The 16,065-nt window shown below is 39.1% G+C and overlaps 1 protein-coding gene across 1 annotated transcript in view; it reads right to left on the minus strand.

Annotated features, from left to right (window-relative positions):
• Positions 1–16,065, minus strand: part of apba2b (amyloid beta (A4) precursor protein-binding, family A, member 2b) — an 84,334-nt gene that overhangs the window by 11,041 nt on the left and 57,228 nt on the right. Inside the window, exons 7-11 of the mRNA XM_042504846.1 lie at positions 15,214–15,253; positions 14,550–14,695; positions 7,376–7,411; positions 4,961–5,047; positions 476–661 (exon numbers count right to left, since the gene is read on the minus strand). Of these exons, the coding sequence (XP_042360780.1) occupies positions 476–661; positions 4,961–5,047; positions 7,376–7,411; positions 14,550–14,695; positions 15,214–15,253 (495 nt within the window). The remainder of the gene's footprint in view (positions 1–475; positions 662–4,960; positions 5,048–7,375; positions 7,412–14,549; positions 14,696–15,213; positions 15,254–16,065) is intronic.

The following is a 16,065-nucleotide window of genomic DNA, read 5'->3' on the forward strand; positions in this document are numbered from 1 at the left end:
AAGTCTTGCTGAATCTGCTTCAACAAGACAAGCAGCGGCTCAGCAAGTTTAAAAAAACAAACAGCCAGTTTACATCCTTTCATGTTATTAAAGGTCAGGCTAGAATTTCTATATATTATATTATTGAAAAAATTTGTGACCGTGTGGAGCAAACATGAAAACATTAAGTATTCAAGACAAATTGAGGAAAACAATAACAACAAACGATACAGGAGATAACCAGGACAATGATATCCAATGATCAAATAACACTTACAAAGCAAAACAAGTGTCATCTCTGTCCTATCTTTAGATGTTGGAGGATTCATCTTCCCTCTTTCATAATGACAGAACAATAACAGTGTGACTTCCTTTATTGACTGTCATCTGTACGACCTTTCACCTGCTCACAGCCAGAGGGGTTTAAAGCTGTCAGCTTCTCCCGTAAACACATGAACAGCAGAACTGTGAATGTGAAAACGCACGAAGCACTTACATCTTCTGACTCAAAGACGTGGCATATCATCTTGTACTGCTTCTTTGCCTCGGGTGCCCCGGGCGTAGTTTCGATACAGTCCTGGGAGGCTGTGCGCGGCATCCGGCGTCTCGCCATCAGGACCACAATGTTCCCAATATCGGCAATGTAGGATATAGTGCGGAGTGCGTTGTCCATCATGGTTTCCTGTAAACACATCGACCACAATCACATACGTCAAGGCAACATTTTATTGTCCATCCTGTTGTTTTGATGATTCTCTACAGTTAAGCAGAGCTTTTAACTCCTGTAACGTCCTGGAATTTTTTACATCAATACCTAAAAAATATCGATATTCCATACAATTTCTACACCACGGGGACAAATTGACATTAAGGGCATAAAATGTAGATTCTTATTAACCCTTGGAAACCTGATTCGATATCAGTTTTCTTGTGCTGCTTGAAGCATCCACTGTATATTAATTCATATTTGACATTTAAAGAGTTCTATACAACTCTCAAAGCATTAATATCGCAGCTACTATTCACTATGTAAAGATACAGTGGAGTATAGTACAGTGGAGGGTCCCAAACACAGAATTGGTTCACACCTTCTCTGTGTGTGTCGTAATCTCAGCTTCTCTGTTTGACGTTGTAGGGCCGCACGTGCATGTGAGTCCCCGTGTGTGTATTCCACCAGCTAGCTAATGGCCTTGCACTGCATTCATACAGCGGCTTGTGCTGATAATTTTGTCCTGATTATCAGCAGCCAGACGGCATCGTCCCGGAAGCCCAGAGTTAACACTGTTCGCTCTGTTGCAGCTGCTAGCACCGATCGCACTGCTGGCACTATGAGCTGTGTGCAGACAATCCCAACTCAGAATCTGAATCTTAGATATGCTCTGAATGTCACATAGAGCTCTTTTGATAAAAGTTATATATGAAGACATTTTTCATTTAAAGCTGTGAGCCCTGAAATCAAATGAAACCCACTTGGACTCAATGTTTAAAAGCAAAGGAGACATTTAGTAATTTAGTGTCTTCAGTGCCAACTCACAAAAAGCTGATGATGTCATCAATGCAGGTCTTTATGCATTATGCATTGATTTCAAGAGTTAATGGAGACAACAGGGTTTCCAACCATAAATATCGACTTCACTGCAGCAGCAATGCAATATAAATTCCACTAAGTAGTTGATTTTTTTTAATTGTGAAAATGTGGTTCATCATTTTCATGCTGGAGCAACTCAGTAAAATAAACCACTGAAACTACAAAAAAGTAAACTACAGCTGGAGCATGAATTACATTACAGGCATTAAAACAATAAATGTACTTTAAATATGGCTGGAGATACAACACTGGAGCCAATAAATAAACAAAATACATCACAATTACAAATTTAAAATGACAAAGTTATGTGAAACCACACTTCATCAAGGCCATGTTTCTCTTTTTGTTTCTCTTTTCTTTTGATTTGATGTATTTATGTGACTTCAGACCATGATCACATGGTGTAGACACAGACATAACGTACAATAGTAACAAAACAATGGCTGATAGCAAGGCTAAAGTACACGCTAAAGTACAGCAAATACTACTTTAACAAAGGAAGGGCATACTTCAGGGAGGCACCCAGTTTACTGATATCTTTTGGGTTATCTGATTGCAATAATAAAATTTGTTATTTGTTTAAATATAGATAGGCGTTTAAAATAATAATTTGGCAAAACCTTTCTCTACAATTCATTACATTTTTACATTAAAAAATAATATGATAATCATCTACCAAACAATTGTCATTACTGTGGATCCTCTGGTTTCTATTCAGCCTTTTCTATCTTCCAATGACTTTCCAATGACTGATACTACCACAGCTTTGAGAAATGTTTCTAACTGGAAATGGTAATTATCCTGTTTCTGCCAACAGTTGGTTTCCTTTGATCGGTAATGTTTAAAAATGAAAGCGTGGTGTGAAGCAGATTTGTTCCGTTTCTTTGTCAAAGCTTTATGATCCATTTAGGGCAGAGCGTGAGATGAAAGTAGTGATGATAGAAAACATACAGACCTTCTTTTGATTGAATTTAAAACTACTGTATGATCCGATTACAGCCCAATAACACCCCGATGAATTAGATATTGAGTGCATGTTCATCCGAAAATAATGAACAGGTGCACAAAAAAAAAACTCTGTCTGGGTTTAGATATCAGAGTGTTTGTGCTGATGAAAACAAAGTGATTTGAATCATGTAATCATGTTTGTTCATTCAGCCAAATAATTATCTAGTGTTGGATAATGTGGATTTTATTAAGCACTGTCTCTGAACACAATTATGAAATGAAATGCGCTCTGTTATATGTACAGCATTGCTGTTCAGTATTTGTGTGTTTTTTGTCTTTTTCAGTTGTAATCACACTTGCCCAGGGACTACAGTCAAAATATTGCCAAGTTGGCTTGAGCATACTTACGACAGCATATTTACAGAAATGTTTATTAATCCTTTGACCCCTGAGAAAATTGAAAAGTATCTTTTAAACCATGGAAAGAAGATGCCAAAATTAGTAAGAAAATATTTAAAAACTTAAAGAAAATTATCTGAAAATTAGCCACAAAAGTTAAAAAACAAAAAACTAACAAGAAAATCTTTTTCCCCCTTTAACATGTTTTTAAATATATATTTATAGTGATTATTAATTAAGACAAAAAAGTTTGTTGGACATTTTTATATGCTTTTTTACCCATAATTTCCTTTTCTTTTTTTGTTTTAATTTTCAGTTTATTTTCTTGTCACCTTTTCCTGATTTCTTGCCATGTTGCTCCTTGCCTTTTCCCCCATGTTTTCAAATGAAATCAAACTACTTTGCTCGATTCAAAGATTTAAATGCTCGTGAAAGGTGTCTGAATGCAGCCCAAGAAAACTGATATCGATCCAGGTTTCGAAGGGTTAATGTGCACTGCTACTGTAACCCTAAACTGAATAAACGCATGAAAAACCCGGGCCTGCTGTTTACAGACAATTTACACTTTGAAGGTGAATCTGAAGGATTGCTGAGGGGAACTTTAATTTGTTCATGTTTTAGGATAATAAGCTAAATTTAATTTCAGTTTAGTTAACTTCATTTCATTAAGTGTTTCTGGTGGTTTTTATTACAGTAGCCTAATTATTGTTGTTGTTCCAGCCCACCTTTGAAGTTGTTCTTACTATGAATCAATGTCAGACACCTCAGGGAAGCTGCATCGAGCCTTTTAATTGCAGAACGGAGTCTTTTTTACCTCGAATCTCTCTCTCAAGAGTGCCAGGATCAGTGGCAACCAGATGGAGAAGGGAGGACGATATAAACTGCATTGCAGCACGTTAGCTTCTGCCAGGCGGCTGCCCACACACACACACACACACACACACACACACACACACACACACACACACACACACACACACACACACACACACACACACACACACACACACACACACACACACACTCAGATGGCCAGACAGCAGCTCAGACTGAAATACCACAAATGAATCATCTATCACATATACATTTAACAGTGAGTGTAAAGCTCTACTCATGATCCCAAGAACAGAAAAGCTCTCAGAAGCATTTCCACTTCCATCAAAGACGCCTCCTCCTGTGAAGACTTGCACTTCTGCTTCTCACAGCATCTTGTCGTAAAGCTAAAAGCCAAGAAAACTTTTGACAAAGCTTCTGCAAGGGTGGAGGGGAAATCTGTCAGAGAAAATCTGACAGATAAATGTGATTTTTTTATTCATAAAGACCTTCAGAAAGTCAAACTTCAGTCTGAAATTTAACTTTTTTGTATGTCTGTACAAGTTAGGAAACCTAGTTCGTATTGTAACTCCGACAGCCTTTTAACGAATAACTAATTGAATCGTGGCATGATCATGACTTGCATATTCATAATATTGTAAAACTAAGAAGAAATGGGGCCCCAGTAACTCACTTGGGAGAGGAGGCACCCCATGTAAGAAGGCTTTGTCCAGGGCCAACTCTAACCTGTGGCCATTTGCCGCATGACTCCCCCTTCTCTCCCACTTTCACGTTTAATCTGTCCTATCTAACAAAGGCAAAAAGCCAAAAGAATATTTTAAAAAAAAACTATGAAAAACACTCTGACACTAGAAACGAGGAGGGCATACAGTGCTGCGGTCAAACAGCTTGCACAGTACACGCTCTCTAAGTCACCCTCCATGCACAGATGTTCATGCAGCATTTTTTGGCTTTGCAGAGTCTATTCTTATCCTCAGTCAAAGAATTGTGACATCATGAGATTAAACAAATAGCAATCATTTGTGGGGTTTCATAAGAAGCAATTTCTGTCAACAGTTAAGCTGCAGTTATGACAGCTATGACACGACATCTCTCCCCTGATGTGTGCAGCCTTGTATCGCTCAGTGTGTGGCCGAGCAAACGGATCTTACTGCCACGGGTGATAAAGGACACTTTTGACAGAAACGTGGTTTATGTATGCTGGTTACTCACCTGTGAGTCTGCGTTGAGGACTTTGATCCTCTGGGTGGAGATGAACAGGTCGACCTCAGTGAGGGTTTGAGCATCTCCGTCTGCACTCTGCAGCAGAAAATAAATAAATAAAAAAAACAACAAAAAAACAGAAAAGATGGTCAGACTGTCTAATTCGACTTTGATTGTTCAAGATCTTTGTACCAAACTTGACTCCTAACAGTTCTCTTCACAACTGCCTGAATAGTGTCTGTGTTAAAGGTCGGGAAAGTACAAGTTTCAATGTCCAGAATGCATGCATGTACAGTTAAGGATCCAGCTCGGAGAATGCTTGTTAGACGGGCAGGTTGTTTGAGTCTAAAGGTGAGGTGGAAAAGGCAGAAAAAGAAAGCTTTTGGCAGTGGTGTTAGTTTACATCAACTGTCCTGGCAAGAGGACGGCAAGCTGGCACGGAAACTAGAAACAGCTTAACACTAAACCCTTACCAGCTGGCTGTTTTGCCAGTGAGAGCAATGCAGCTTCAACACAGAACAAGCCTGTGCACATTTGCATCTAATCATGGTGCTCTGCAGACTAATAAAATTATACTTGATTTCACTTAATTAAAACTGCCTTGTGCAATAAGGAAAAAAATACTTATAAAAACATATAGCTATGATTAAATATTTCATGAAAGGAGACTATCGCTTGTACCACTCATTAGTGCTTTCATTTTTATCCTTACCAAGTGCACAAGCAAAGATTAAAGATTAAAAGATATAATTCCATTTATGGATGTAACTTCTTTCCCTGTTCTGTTTTCATTGGGTAAGCATTTATGACTGCAGCCATACTCCTGATTTTAAATCTAAAATGTCTAGTGGATTGAATGCATAACAGTCTACAAAGGCTATTGTTACAGAATAAATGAGAAAAAGACTCTTTTATGATGCACCTCCGCCCGTATTATTGATGCAGCGCAGAATGAGAAGTCTAGAAAGAAGCAACTCTGTCAAACTGGGCTGAAAGTTTAAACTTGATGTTTACCACCAAAAGGTCTGATTACAGCTAAACCATTAACTTTACAAAATAATTTAAAAAACAACATACAAAACCAAACAAGATGGGAACTGAAATGTGAGACATTCCACTCTTTAAACAGCGCTGAACTGTTCAGATCTGCTAAGTTTTTCATATCACTAAACCTAAAATGTTTGCAGTCATGTTATTTACAGCGAATCCTCTTCTCTGCTGTATCATAGGTTGAACAGAGTGTGACTTATAGCAAGAGTCATTTTCTGTTTTCGCTGTGTTAAACACACAAAAATTAAGCCTACCCTGAATTACAATCTCCCAAATACATAATTTAACTTTCTTGAGGGCTACAATGTAAGAACAAAATGTGGGAAAAGTATCTGCATGCACTAATTAAAGCTGATTCTTTTGGTGTTTCTGGGTAACATTTTTCTTAGCATGTTAAATACTGAGATCATGTCTGCATTGTTCTGAAGAAAGAAAAAACAGCAATGATTATTTGTAATTTTGATGGTATGGAGGTAAAGGATAAAATAATGCAGAAATTATGTCTATGTACAAGATTTTTGTGTTCTTGACTGCATTTCACCTCAACGGTCATTACACTCTTGAACATAAATTTCTGATTTCATTAAACAATTACACATATTTATGGCGCACTAAGAACTCTTTTCCAAAAGGTATTGTAGCTCTGCATAATATGCAAAAAACTACCACATTTATTTGCATAGGTACTGTGATTGTAATATGACCTGCAATTGTATTGGGAATGGTAATTTTTGCATCAATTGCTGAACAAGCATGTTTTCTTACATCTGCAATATGCTTTGCAGGCCAGCGCATCTCTGTAGCAATACATTTATAATGTTGTGCTGTGACATACTTTTTTCAACAAATTGCAGCTCCTGTGATTTGGATATTGTACTTTACTATATTGAAATTTTAAAAATATCACACACATTGATTTATTGTGCAGCCCTGGAGTATTGCACAGGTTAATACACAGTGCTAAAATGCTCTATTAAGAGAAAAGCTAATACAGTCCGGAGATTCTCCGATAGTGTCCTACTGACATCTCTTCTGCTACCTTTTGTCACAGTGGTTGCATATAAACGTGCTGTTACTAAATTTGGCTCTCAGCAGTTCTCAGTCTTGTGCCTTAAAACACACCTTTAGGCTCATGAAGGACTCTCACTGCCAAAATACGCAGTTGTTCACATAAATCAAAACATGTTGGTCTTAGTTCTGGAAAATTCTAACACAGATTTATTTGACTAAATTAATGAGCACAACAAAAGTGACAAAGACACAGATGGGGCACGGTACACGGACACAGACAGGCACAAATGAAATGAAAAAGAAAAGGTAAGAGTGGAGGGAAAGTGGCCGAAGGGTCTTCCTTTTGCTCTGATTATTACACACCGCCTTTTTCTTGATTTTGGCAGCCTTCTGTACCCTCTGGCAGGCAGGCAGGCAGGCGTTGGGACGGGACAAGGTCAGCGGAAACGGGAGCACAAAAAACAGGAGGAAGAGGAGGAGGAAATAAAGAAGGTAAATAAAAGAAGGTAAGACAGTAAAGCCCCAAACCAAACAGCAGGTGTGCTATCGCTGCTCTCAGAAACAAGAGATAGAGAGAGAGAGAGAGGAAGTGTGCGTGACTGCATACGTGTGTGTGTGTGTGTGTGTGTGTGTGTGTGTGTGTGTTTGTGGAGATAGCGTTCACACAGCCGTGTTGGTTATCAGATACAAATTTAAAACAGCAATTACAGAGGGTAATAATTGCTTTTTCTCTTTTAAACACAGCAAATCAAAAGCATGCAGATATGAACTGACACTGACACTGTTCCTGCAATCTTGGCATCTATATAAAGCTGTTAGAAGAGGGTTTTTTCTTCATATTGTTTAGTTATTATCATCAGTTTTAAAGTTCCAGTGTGTAGGACTTAGAGGGATAAATTGGCAGAAATGGAATATAATAATGATGAGCATATCTTCTTGAGTGTATAATCGCTTACAAATATGAATTGTTGTGGTTTTGTTACCTTAGAATGAGCCATTTATATCTACCGAGGGAACAGGTTCTCGTCCACAGAGTCTGCCATATTTCTACAGTAGCTAAACACTGGCTCTGGAAAGGATAAGTTGCAATTTTGTGTTTTAGCAGCAGAAACTGTATTTAGCAGCCCCTCCACAACAAGCAACGTCAGAAAAACACTGATTTGTCACAAGAAAAGGTTTTATTCAGTGTTTTTACCTGTCTCAGTCACCTAGTCTCTTTGTTTTGGAAAAGAAGAGTCCTCTGCGGATAATTCAGCTCACTGTAAAAACTGAACAATGACCACTAAAGCAATCCTAACCAGGTGTTCACGCATAGCACACAGAGAAATTTGAGCTGCTTGCAATATGCAATCTTCAAGTTAGATGCCAATAAATCCTATGAATTCTACACACTGCTCTTTTCACGATAAAAGTGTCAAATTTGTGGTCAGAACATTTTTCAAAATTAAGACAGATGGTAAGGCCTCTAATTCTAAAATAACTACAGCTAGCAAAGACAAGAAACAGTCTTTATTAAGGTTGTGTGTATGGGCACTGCTCATACCGCCTTCAATGTTCACATCACAGTCTAAACAATATTACCAGGAAAGACATGCTGGAAAACAATCAACGCTCATAGACAGGGGAGGGGATAAAGCCCAGAGCGAGGATTTAAACTGCGCGCTTGGGTTTTGTTCTCTGGGCTGCATAAAAATAAATTAATTAATTAAAACATGACAAGGTCGAGTCACTGTGTTTGGAATTAAACCGCTTAGATCAACATGGAGGCAGTTTTACACAACTAATGTGTTTGATTAGTTCATCAGTGATTCTGGTCTTGGCGGGGGCCGGAACTTACACTGGTAATCTTTTGGAGTACTCTTAGCATTTAATAATCTTTCAAAATCAACTCTTCTCTATAAGGTTCAAGCTGAGTGACTGCCCCTCTCTCCATCTGCCATCGCCCAGAGGAAATTATCTTGACCCTCATTACATTTCAGTGTGCGAGACTGGATGTTTGCCCGAGCTACTGTGCAGAGCTGTAACTGCTAAGACAGTATTAGAAAAAAAGAGCGGAGAAAACAGCCCAAAGGGAAGAGTCTTTTTTTGGGTTTTCGTTTTGTTAAGTTTCCTCCTCCATGATCAGCTCTTTCGCAAGACAGACATCTGAGGCTTTCAGCAGCATCTACTGAGGAGGAGCTGAGCAGGGAGGGGATAGACAGCAGGAAAGAGTGAGTGGTGGGGGATGAAGCTGCATAAATATTACATCAAACAGAGTGAACATCATGCCAAAAAGATATGCATAAATAACCTGTACCTTGCCACAATTTACCTGGCATACTTTTATTTTGCTCAGTTCAGCACTGCATGGTCTATGTGTGTTCCTGTGCTTGCATATACTACATGTGTGCTTGTTCTGGTTGATCTGGAGCAAATATACAAACAGGGCTGCACATTACTGCGTGTGTGGTCGGGTTCGCGTGCGGTCGACTGCGCTGGCTTCAATGTCAGAGATTAAACGTCTTTTTTGCTCTGCAGCTTTTCATTTGTACGTGAGGGACAAATCAAGGAGATAATGGACGGCTTCTTGTTCAATGGACCCGTTCCAAGCAGGGGAAAGCACTAAAAGGTGACAGCTAACTGTTGCCATGGTTTCATCCTGACAAGACTTTTTACAGGGAATGCAACTGTGCATGACAGAGAGTGAGTAAGTGAGAGGGAGAACCACACACAGATTGGGTAGATGTGAAATGATGCTAGTAGACATCCTCACTGTGGTGAAGACGGACTGAAACCAGCCAAGTGAGCCAAAAGACTTAAAGATCCTGCACCGTCACTTTTCCTGACGCCTTTTCTCTGCTCCAGAATTTCTTTTCATTCAGTCTTGATCCTACAGATTAAAGTAATTAAAGAATATTTCACCCCCATATTATCATTTGTATGTCAATTACTTACCCTGTGTGCATTAAATTTGGGAAGAAAACTTTATTTTTCTTGCATGCCTCCACAGTGAACAAAGATTTCAGAAACAGGTAAATTGAAATCATAGGCGTCTGCGTCCAATAATGGTAACAAACCTGTGCTGGTTATGCAGAAGTGTTCACGGTTTTAGAAAAAAATGCAAATGTTTGGGAAGTTCTGAGTATACCACTGGAAACTTAGATTATACTGCACCAGTTGTGTGAGTCTGTAAATGAATTTTTTGATGTAGTTTTGCTATTGTTAAACACAGACCCCTATGACTTCAGTTCATCAAAAATTTTCCCGGTTTTTGGATTCTTGGTTCACTGTGGAAGCATGCCCTGAATTCAACATAGCACAGGGTGAGTATGTGACATACAAAAGATCATTTGATGAAGTATCCCTTTAGGGATTTGGGGTTTAATCTTTGGCAACAAAAAATGTGATTCTAATTGTTGAAGTCAACAGTAACCGATCACAAAAACTTCCTAATGGACTTCAGGCTGTAGACTTAAGACTTATGACTTATGACATATTTATGATTATATTGATGGCATTGTGTCTAACTATTATGGTTAGCTATGAAAAATCAACATAGTTTTGATATGGATTGAAAAGTGTCTGCAGGACCAAATATTGACCAACAGTTGGCACCGACTGTTAAGTCAGATTTATGGTTTTGTCAAACTATTCTTCTTGAAGATATTTTACTTATCTAAATCACTAATTTGATAACTTTGCCTTAGACTATATTTCTACAAGAAAAAGGAAAAAATTCAAAATGTGAGAAGTTTAACTTTCTTGCTTAAATCAAATATTAGAAAAACATGTTAATGTATTTACTCGAATGACAGAATTAATACATGGTATCTGTACCAAAATTATGGTTGGCCTACACAGCCTAGATGCATCATATTCCAACAGGTTTTACATTAACATATTTTTGCATAGTTACATAAAAACTTGCAGGCATCAGCAGCCATTACTAGCCCGCTTCAGACACAATTTGATACACATTAAGTCTCATCTATGATCCTGCACAAGGACCACGAACCCTCAGTCCTAAATAGAGGTGGAACAAATTACACTACACTGAGGCATTTAAAATTATGGGGTGGGGTTGTGTGGTAGGAATATTGAAGTTTTAGGGACAGAGCTTTAATAATATAAGCTGGTCCCTTACATAAGATACAAAACTATATTGTTATTTACTTACCGTAACGCAGTCGAGGGAACCTGCTAAATATGGCTGAAATATTGACTATGTTGACAAAACAGATCTTTGGCAAAGACTAGAGTTCATTGTAATTGACTGCTCTTTCCTTTTTCATTTGCTGAAATAATGCACCTTGAATCTTAATCTGACCGAAAACTTGCTCTAATATTCAAACCCAGGATCCATACAGTCCGCAAGTTTCGGTCTCTCTTTCTCTACTCATTTAATTCCAGATGTATCCCCCTGGACAAACACACATATTACAACACTTACTGTCTAAAAGTAGACTTCTACACAGACAGGTCATTTATTATTTAGAAAAACAGGCAAGCTAGTGTTCACAAAAGAGAGAGAGATAACAAAGACTAGTGTCAAGGAAGCAACTGTGCACCAAAACATCAGTGCTGCATAATGTCATCATGTCACAAAGCAATCTTTAAGAGAGTTAGAACTAACAAGTGTGAGAACTGCTGAAATGTCTATAATTTTGAGTTTCTGTAACGTCGGCCACAAGCACTTTGGCCAGAGTAAATCTGATAAACACAACAATCAGGCTAATCAAGAACAATAGGAGTCAAGTTTCTCTATGCTGCTCTGGTACCATCCACAGTATTCCTCTCAACCTGTGATGAAATATCGTCTTCACAACAACATTAGTGAACAGCAGGGAGCAAGTGGCAACAAGGGAAATATTAGGTTCATATGCCAGCAGTCCCATTATCCAGCCAGCTGTGCAAAACAACGAGCCCTGCGGCCCAATCTGGCCACATTCTTTAGTTGCCCTAAAAGACCACTCATGCCTAATATATGACTATAATGTTCTGCTCCAGAAGCAAGCAGCACTGATGTCCATGTAAATATTAGCAGCAATCTGGACCAGACAAAAAACTAAAAATACCTCATGGTAACTATTTGATGAAATAATAGAAAAATATGCTGAACTAGCAAGGCTTCACTTATTTGCTTGAGTTTGTGGATCTACTTCCACTGCTGACATGTAGAGTAATACCAGAAATGAATTCAGATACTGTATGAAAAATGTGATTAAACATGCAGTATCAGCAATGTAAAGCCCGTGGGCTGCTCCTGTATATTTTGGCAGAGTGTTACCAATGTAGCCTGAACAACAACAAGACGACTGTAACATTATGCAGGCACCCCTGGGAAGAAGGGAGGGAAATGCTGTCATATAAAATGCTTTTTTAGAGTGGGGCGGCAAACCAGCAGCTCTGATCGGATGCTGTCTCCCAGGGTGCGAACAAAGACATCTCAACATCACCTCTGAGAGCCTAGAATACGTTAGAGTGCAAGAGAGAACTTTTTCAGTAACCAAGGAACCTTTTTTAGGTACTCACTCGCCACAATATAAATGTATTTTCTGGTCCCCAAAAAGTATTGACTCCTTAACATCAATGTTTATCACCTCTTTCATTCAAACATGCTGTCATATACATGTCACATGTACAAATGTTGAAATCAATTGGATTAGACATTAAACAAACCCTGTGTAATGTCCAACTGTGTGTGCATAGGGCAGGTAACTGACGAGAGAATTCATGGTGGGCATGTTTCTATCGCGCAAAACCAGAACAAAACAAATATCTAAGGGTGTAGAAGAAGGGTCATTTACAAAAGTGTTTCCCAACCGTTTCAGTCACAGGGACCAGATTTTGTGCTTAGTCATTTCAGTTTCAGGTCCACACATAAGATAAATTACCACATATTCAGTTTTATTTCTCAAAATGTAAACAACACAGGAGCTTAGAACACACTGAAATCAAAGATATTGCAAGAATAAAGTGCAATTATTTAAAACGCAGTAGATAAATTGCGTTGAAAAAAAAAAAGTGCATATTATTGCTTCAAGATCAGAGACATAAAAAACACTGCAAAGGCACAGCATGTTAATAAGCCAAAAAATACCCAAAACAGAGCAACAAAATAGTTAAAAAGCAGAAAACGGCTCTTCAAAATAAAAGCCCTGAGCCAGAAATTCAAAATAAAGAGTGTCTCTCAGGAGTCACCACGACCAACAAATTTGGAACCACTGATTTACACAAGAATAGAGACAAAAAAGTCTAACTGGTGAAATGACGAGATTCGGGAAGCCAAAATCGTCACACAAATTTAAGTAATGGTAAGAGACTTTGTTGTTTATGATCAAATTATGAACCAGCTGCATGCCTGCAGTGTAATCTGCATGATGTCCTGCCTCCTAAATGCTCTAAATGCTCTACACTGACGCCACCCCTCTCCTAAACCAGGCAAAGTATTTCCAGTAGGTGAGAGTATGTTTGACACAGACCTGTTGTGTGCTGTATGTGTGAAAGAGGAACTCTGGATAATGTCTGGACCTGATTCTGTGGACACTGTCCTAAGTTCAAAGTCGTACAACTGTAAATTATAAACCAGCTCTTTAGACTCACAACCACAAAAAAAGTGACTAAAAATATCAAATAGTTGCAGTAATTATGAGAACAAAGGAAAAAACTCAGAAATTAAAAGTCTCTTTGCACATTCCTGTTGGCATGTCCACCTCAAATGAAGATTAGGCAAATTGAACCAATAACAAAACTATGGTGCCGTTAGAAATGCAGTTTCTACACACTAAGAAAAAACAACACATTCATCGTGTTTTGCTTTGATGTTTGAGTTTAGTTTATTAAATTATTAAAAAGGATGCTAAAAACAGAGTGTTTTATGGGTTTTTTTTCTACTTTAAAACATAACCGCCATGAAACAATTAGTGAGTTTTGTTTTTCTTGTTCATTTTCTTTGTTCTCTGAACGCTCCCTCCCTAATTCATTCATCTACACTCCTCTTTCTCGACCGCTTCCTGCTCTCTTGGCTCATTTATTCTGTTTCTGAACTTGCGGGAAAGCCAACAACTTTATTTCTAATGCTAATGAACAAATGTCCAGCCCTCAACATAACACTACTGTGAATGGTGACCAGTGCTTACTTTTTTTTTGCTGTGCTCAGGTTAAAGGAGCTGCAAATTTAGCCTTACAGCCTCCCCAATTAGTTACTGTTCCACCACTGGAGACGGGACTAATTTTACATCTGAAACTTATATACAGGAACTTAATCTAGACCCTGGTACATGCAGGTAAAGTTCTTCAGTTCATTAAACATTACTGTTTCTTGTGGAAAGTTCCTGAAGTTAAAACTGCCTATTACCTTCTCAGGTTAGTTTTGGGGTCTTTTAGGTCAACAGGGGCAGAAATCCTCATTCAAACCTGTGCAACTTCTCCAGAGGAAACAGCATAAATGAAAAATTGTGGCCTCCTGACTGAGGAGAGGTATAGTTATGGATATCTTGCAGGTCAAACGCTAAACGTGTGTGTTTTTGCATGTGTGAGTCAGTGTATTTTCAAGTACCTTGACCCTGCTGACAGCCTCCTGAGCCTGCATCATGCGTATGTTCTTGGAGGGGTTCCTCTCAGACAGCAGCTGAGTGGAGCCCAGGTAGTTAGCAGCAAAGATAATTCCATCAATCAGGTCCTCTGGCTCGCAGGGTCCTGGGACTGGGCCGGGGAAAAGCAGAGAGGGGGGTGATTAATGACGAGACACGAGGAAGGACAAAGTGTGGATAGACTGAAAGGGTCTGGTGTGCAGTGGCAAGAGTATTGTGATCACTGCCATCAATGTGTTGTGCGGAAAAATAGAGCCAAACACTGTTGCTCTGGAGATGGTGATACAGTGATAACAGGCTGGGTGGGACAGGCTGTGAGCTAATGGAGGTGCAGTGCTGGTGGGAGGCTGAGCCGAGATTAATCTGTGTCTGTGATATGCAGATGTGGACTCTCAGACACCCACTCAGGGACACAATGCGCTGTCATGATCTGAAGGAGCAAACAGCCAGCTAAGCCCCTCACATATTATTAGGCCGAGCATCTGCCCAGAGGCAGGGAAAGAGCACTGGAAAAGTTTTATCAGGGCTGTGAAATGAAAGACTGAAGGCAAAGTAATCGCTGGAATGCTTCCATGCAATTACAATATTTTGATTTCATCACCAAACAGGTGTGCAGACAGATTAACTTACCATCGACAAAGCTGGGGAACGATGCAACCTTCTTTGTTGGCTAGAAGACAAAAACAGGAGATGAGAGATAAATGGTTGTGAATTGAGCTGCAATTACCGCCTGTCAAATAGCAGTTACATATTTCCCTCGGCAGCATAGACGATCTTATACAATTCACACAGTTTCAAGGTGGACACCAAAGATTTGTGTTACCATTTCAGTATCTGACCAGTCTCCCTTTCTGTTGCTGAGTGATGGCCAGAAAGGTGTTTTTGCATAACACTATGATGTCACAGTGAAGTTGACCTTTTGGATCATAATGTCAGTACTACATCAATATATCCTGTTAGACGTTTGTGTGAAAATCTGTCCTAGTTAGCATGCAAATTCTTGAGTTATGGCCAAAAAGGGTACAGTGACCTTGACCTTTTAAGCACTGAATTCTAATCAGTTCATTGTTGAGTCCAAGTGGACGTCTTTGCCAAATATGATGAAATTTCCAAAGTGTTCTTGGGATCTTGCTTTCACAAGAATGAAAGGGATACAAGATCACAGAAACCACAACTTTTTTTTAAATTTAAGATATTTTTAGGGCATTTTTGCCTTTAATTGATAGGACAGCAGAAGTGTGAAAGGGGTAGAGAGATAGGGGGTGACATGCAGCAAAGATCCGAGGCCGGAATCGAACCCGCAGCCTCTGCGGTGAGGACACAGCCTCTATACATGGGGCACCAGCTCTATCCACTGAGCCACCAGGTGCCCCAGAAACCATCAAAGTCCAGTCAGTTCATTGGTGAGTTAAGGTAGATGTTTGTGCCAAATTTGAAAAAAAATCCCTGAGGGTGTTCAGGAGATATTGCATTCACAAAAAT

The sequence above is a fragment of the Plectropomus leopardus genome, chromosome 1 (genome assembly GCF_008729295.1).
Source record: "Plectropomus leopardus isolate mb chromosome 1, YSFRI_Pleo_2.0, whole genome shotgun sequence".
NCBI lineage: Eukaryota > Metazoa > Chordata > Actinopteri > Perciformes > Serranidae > Plectropomus > Plectropomus leopardus.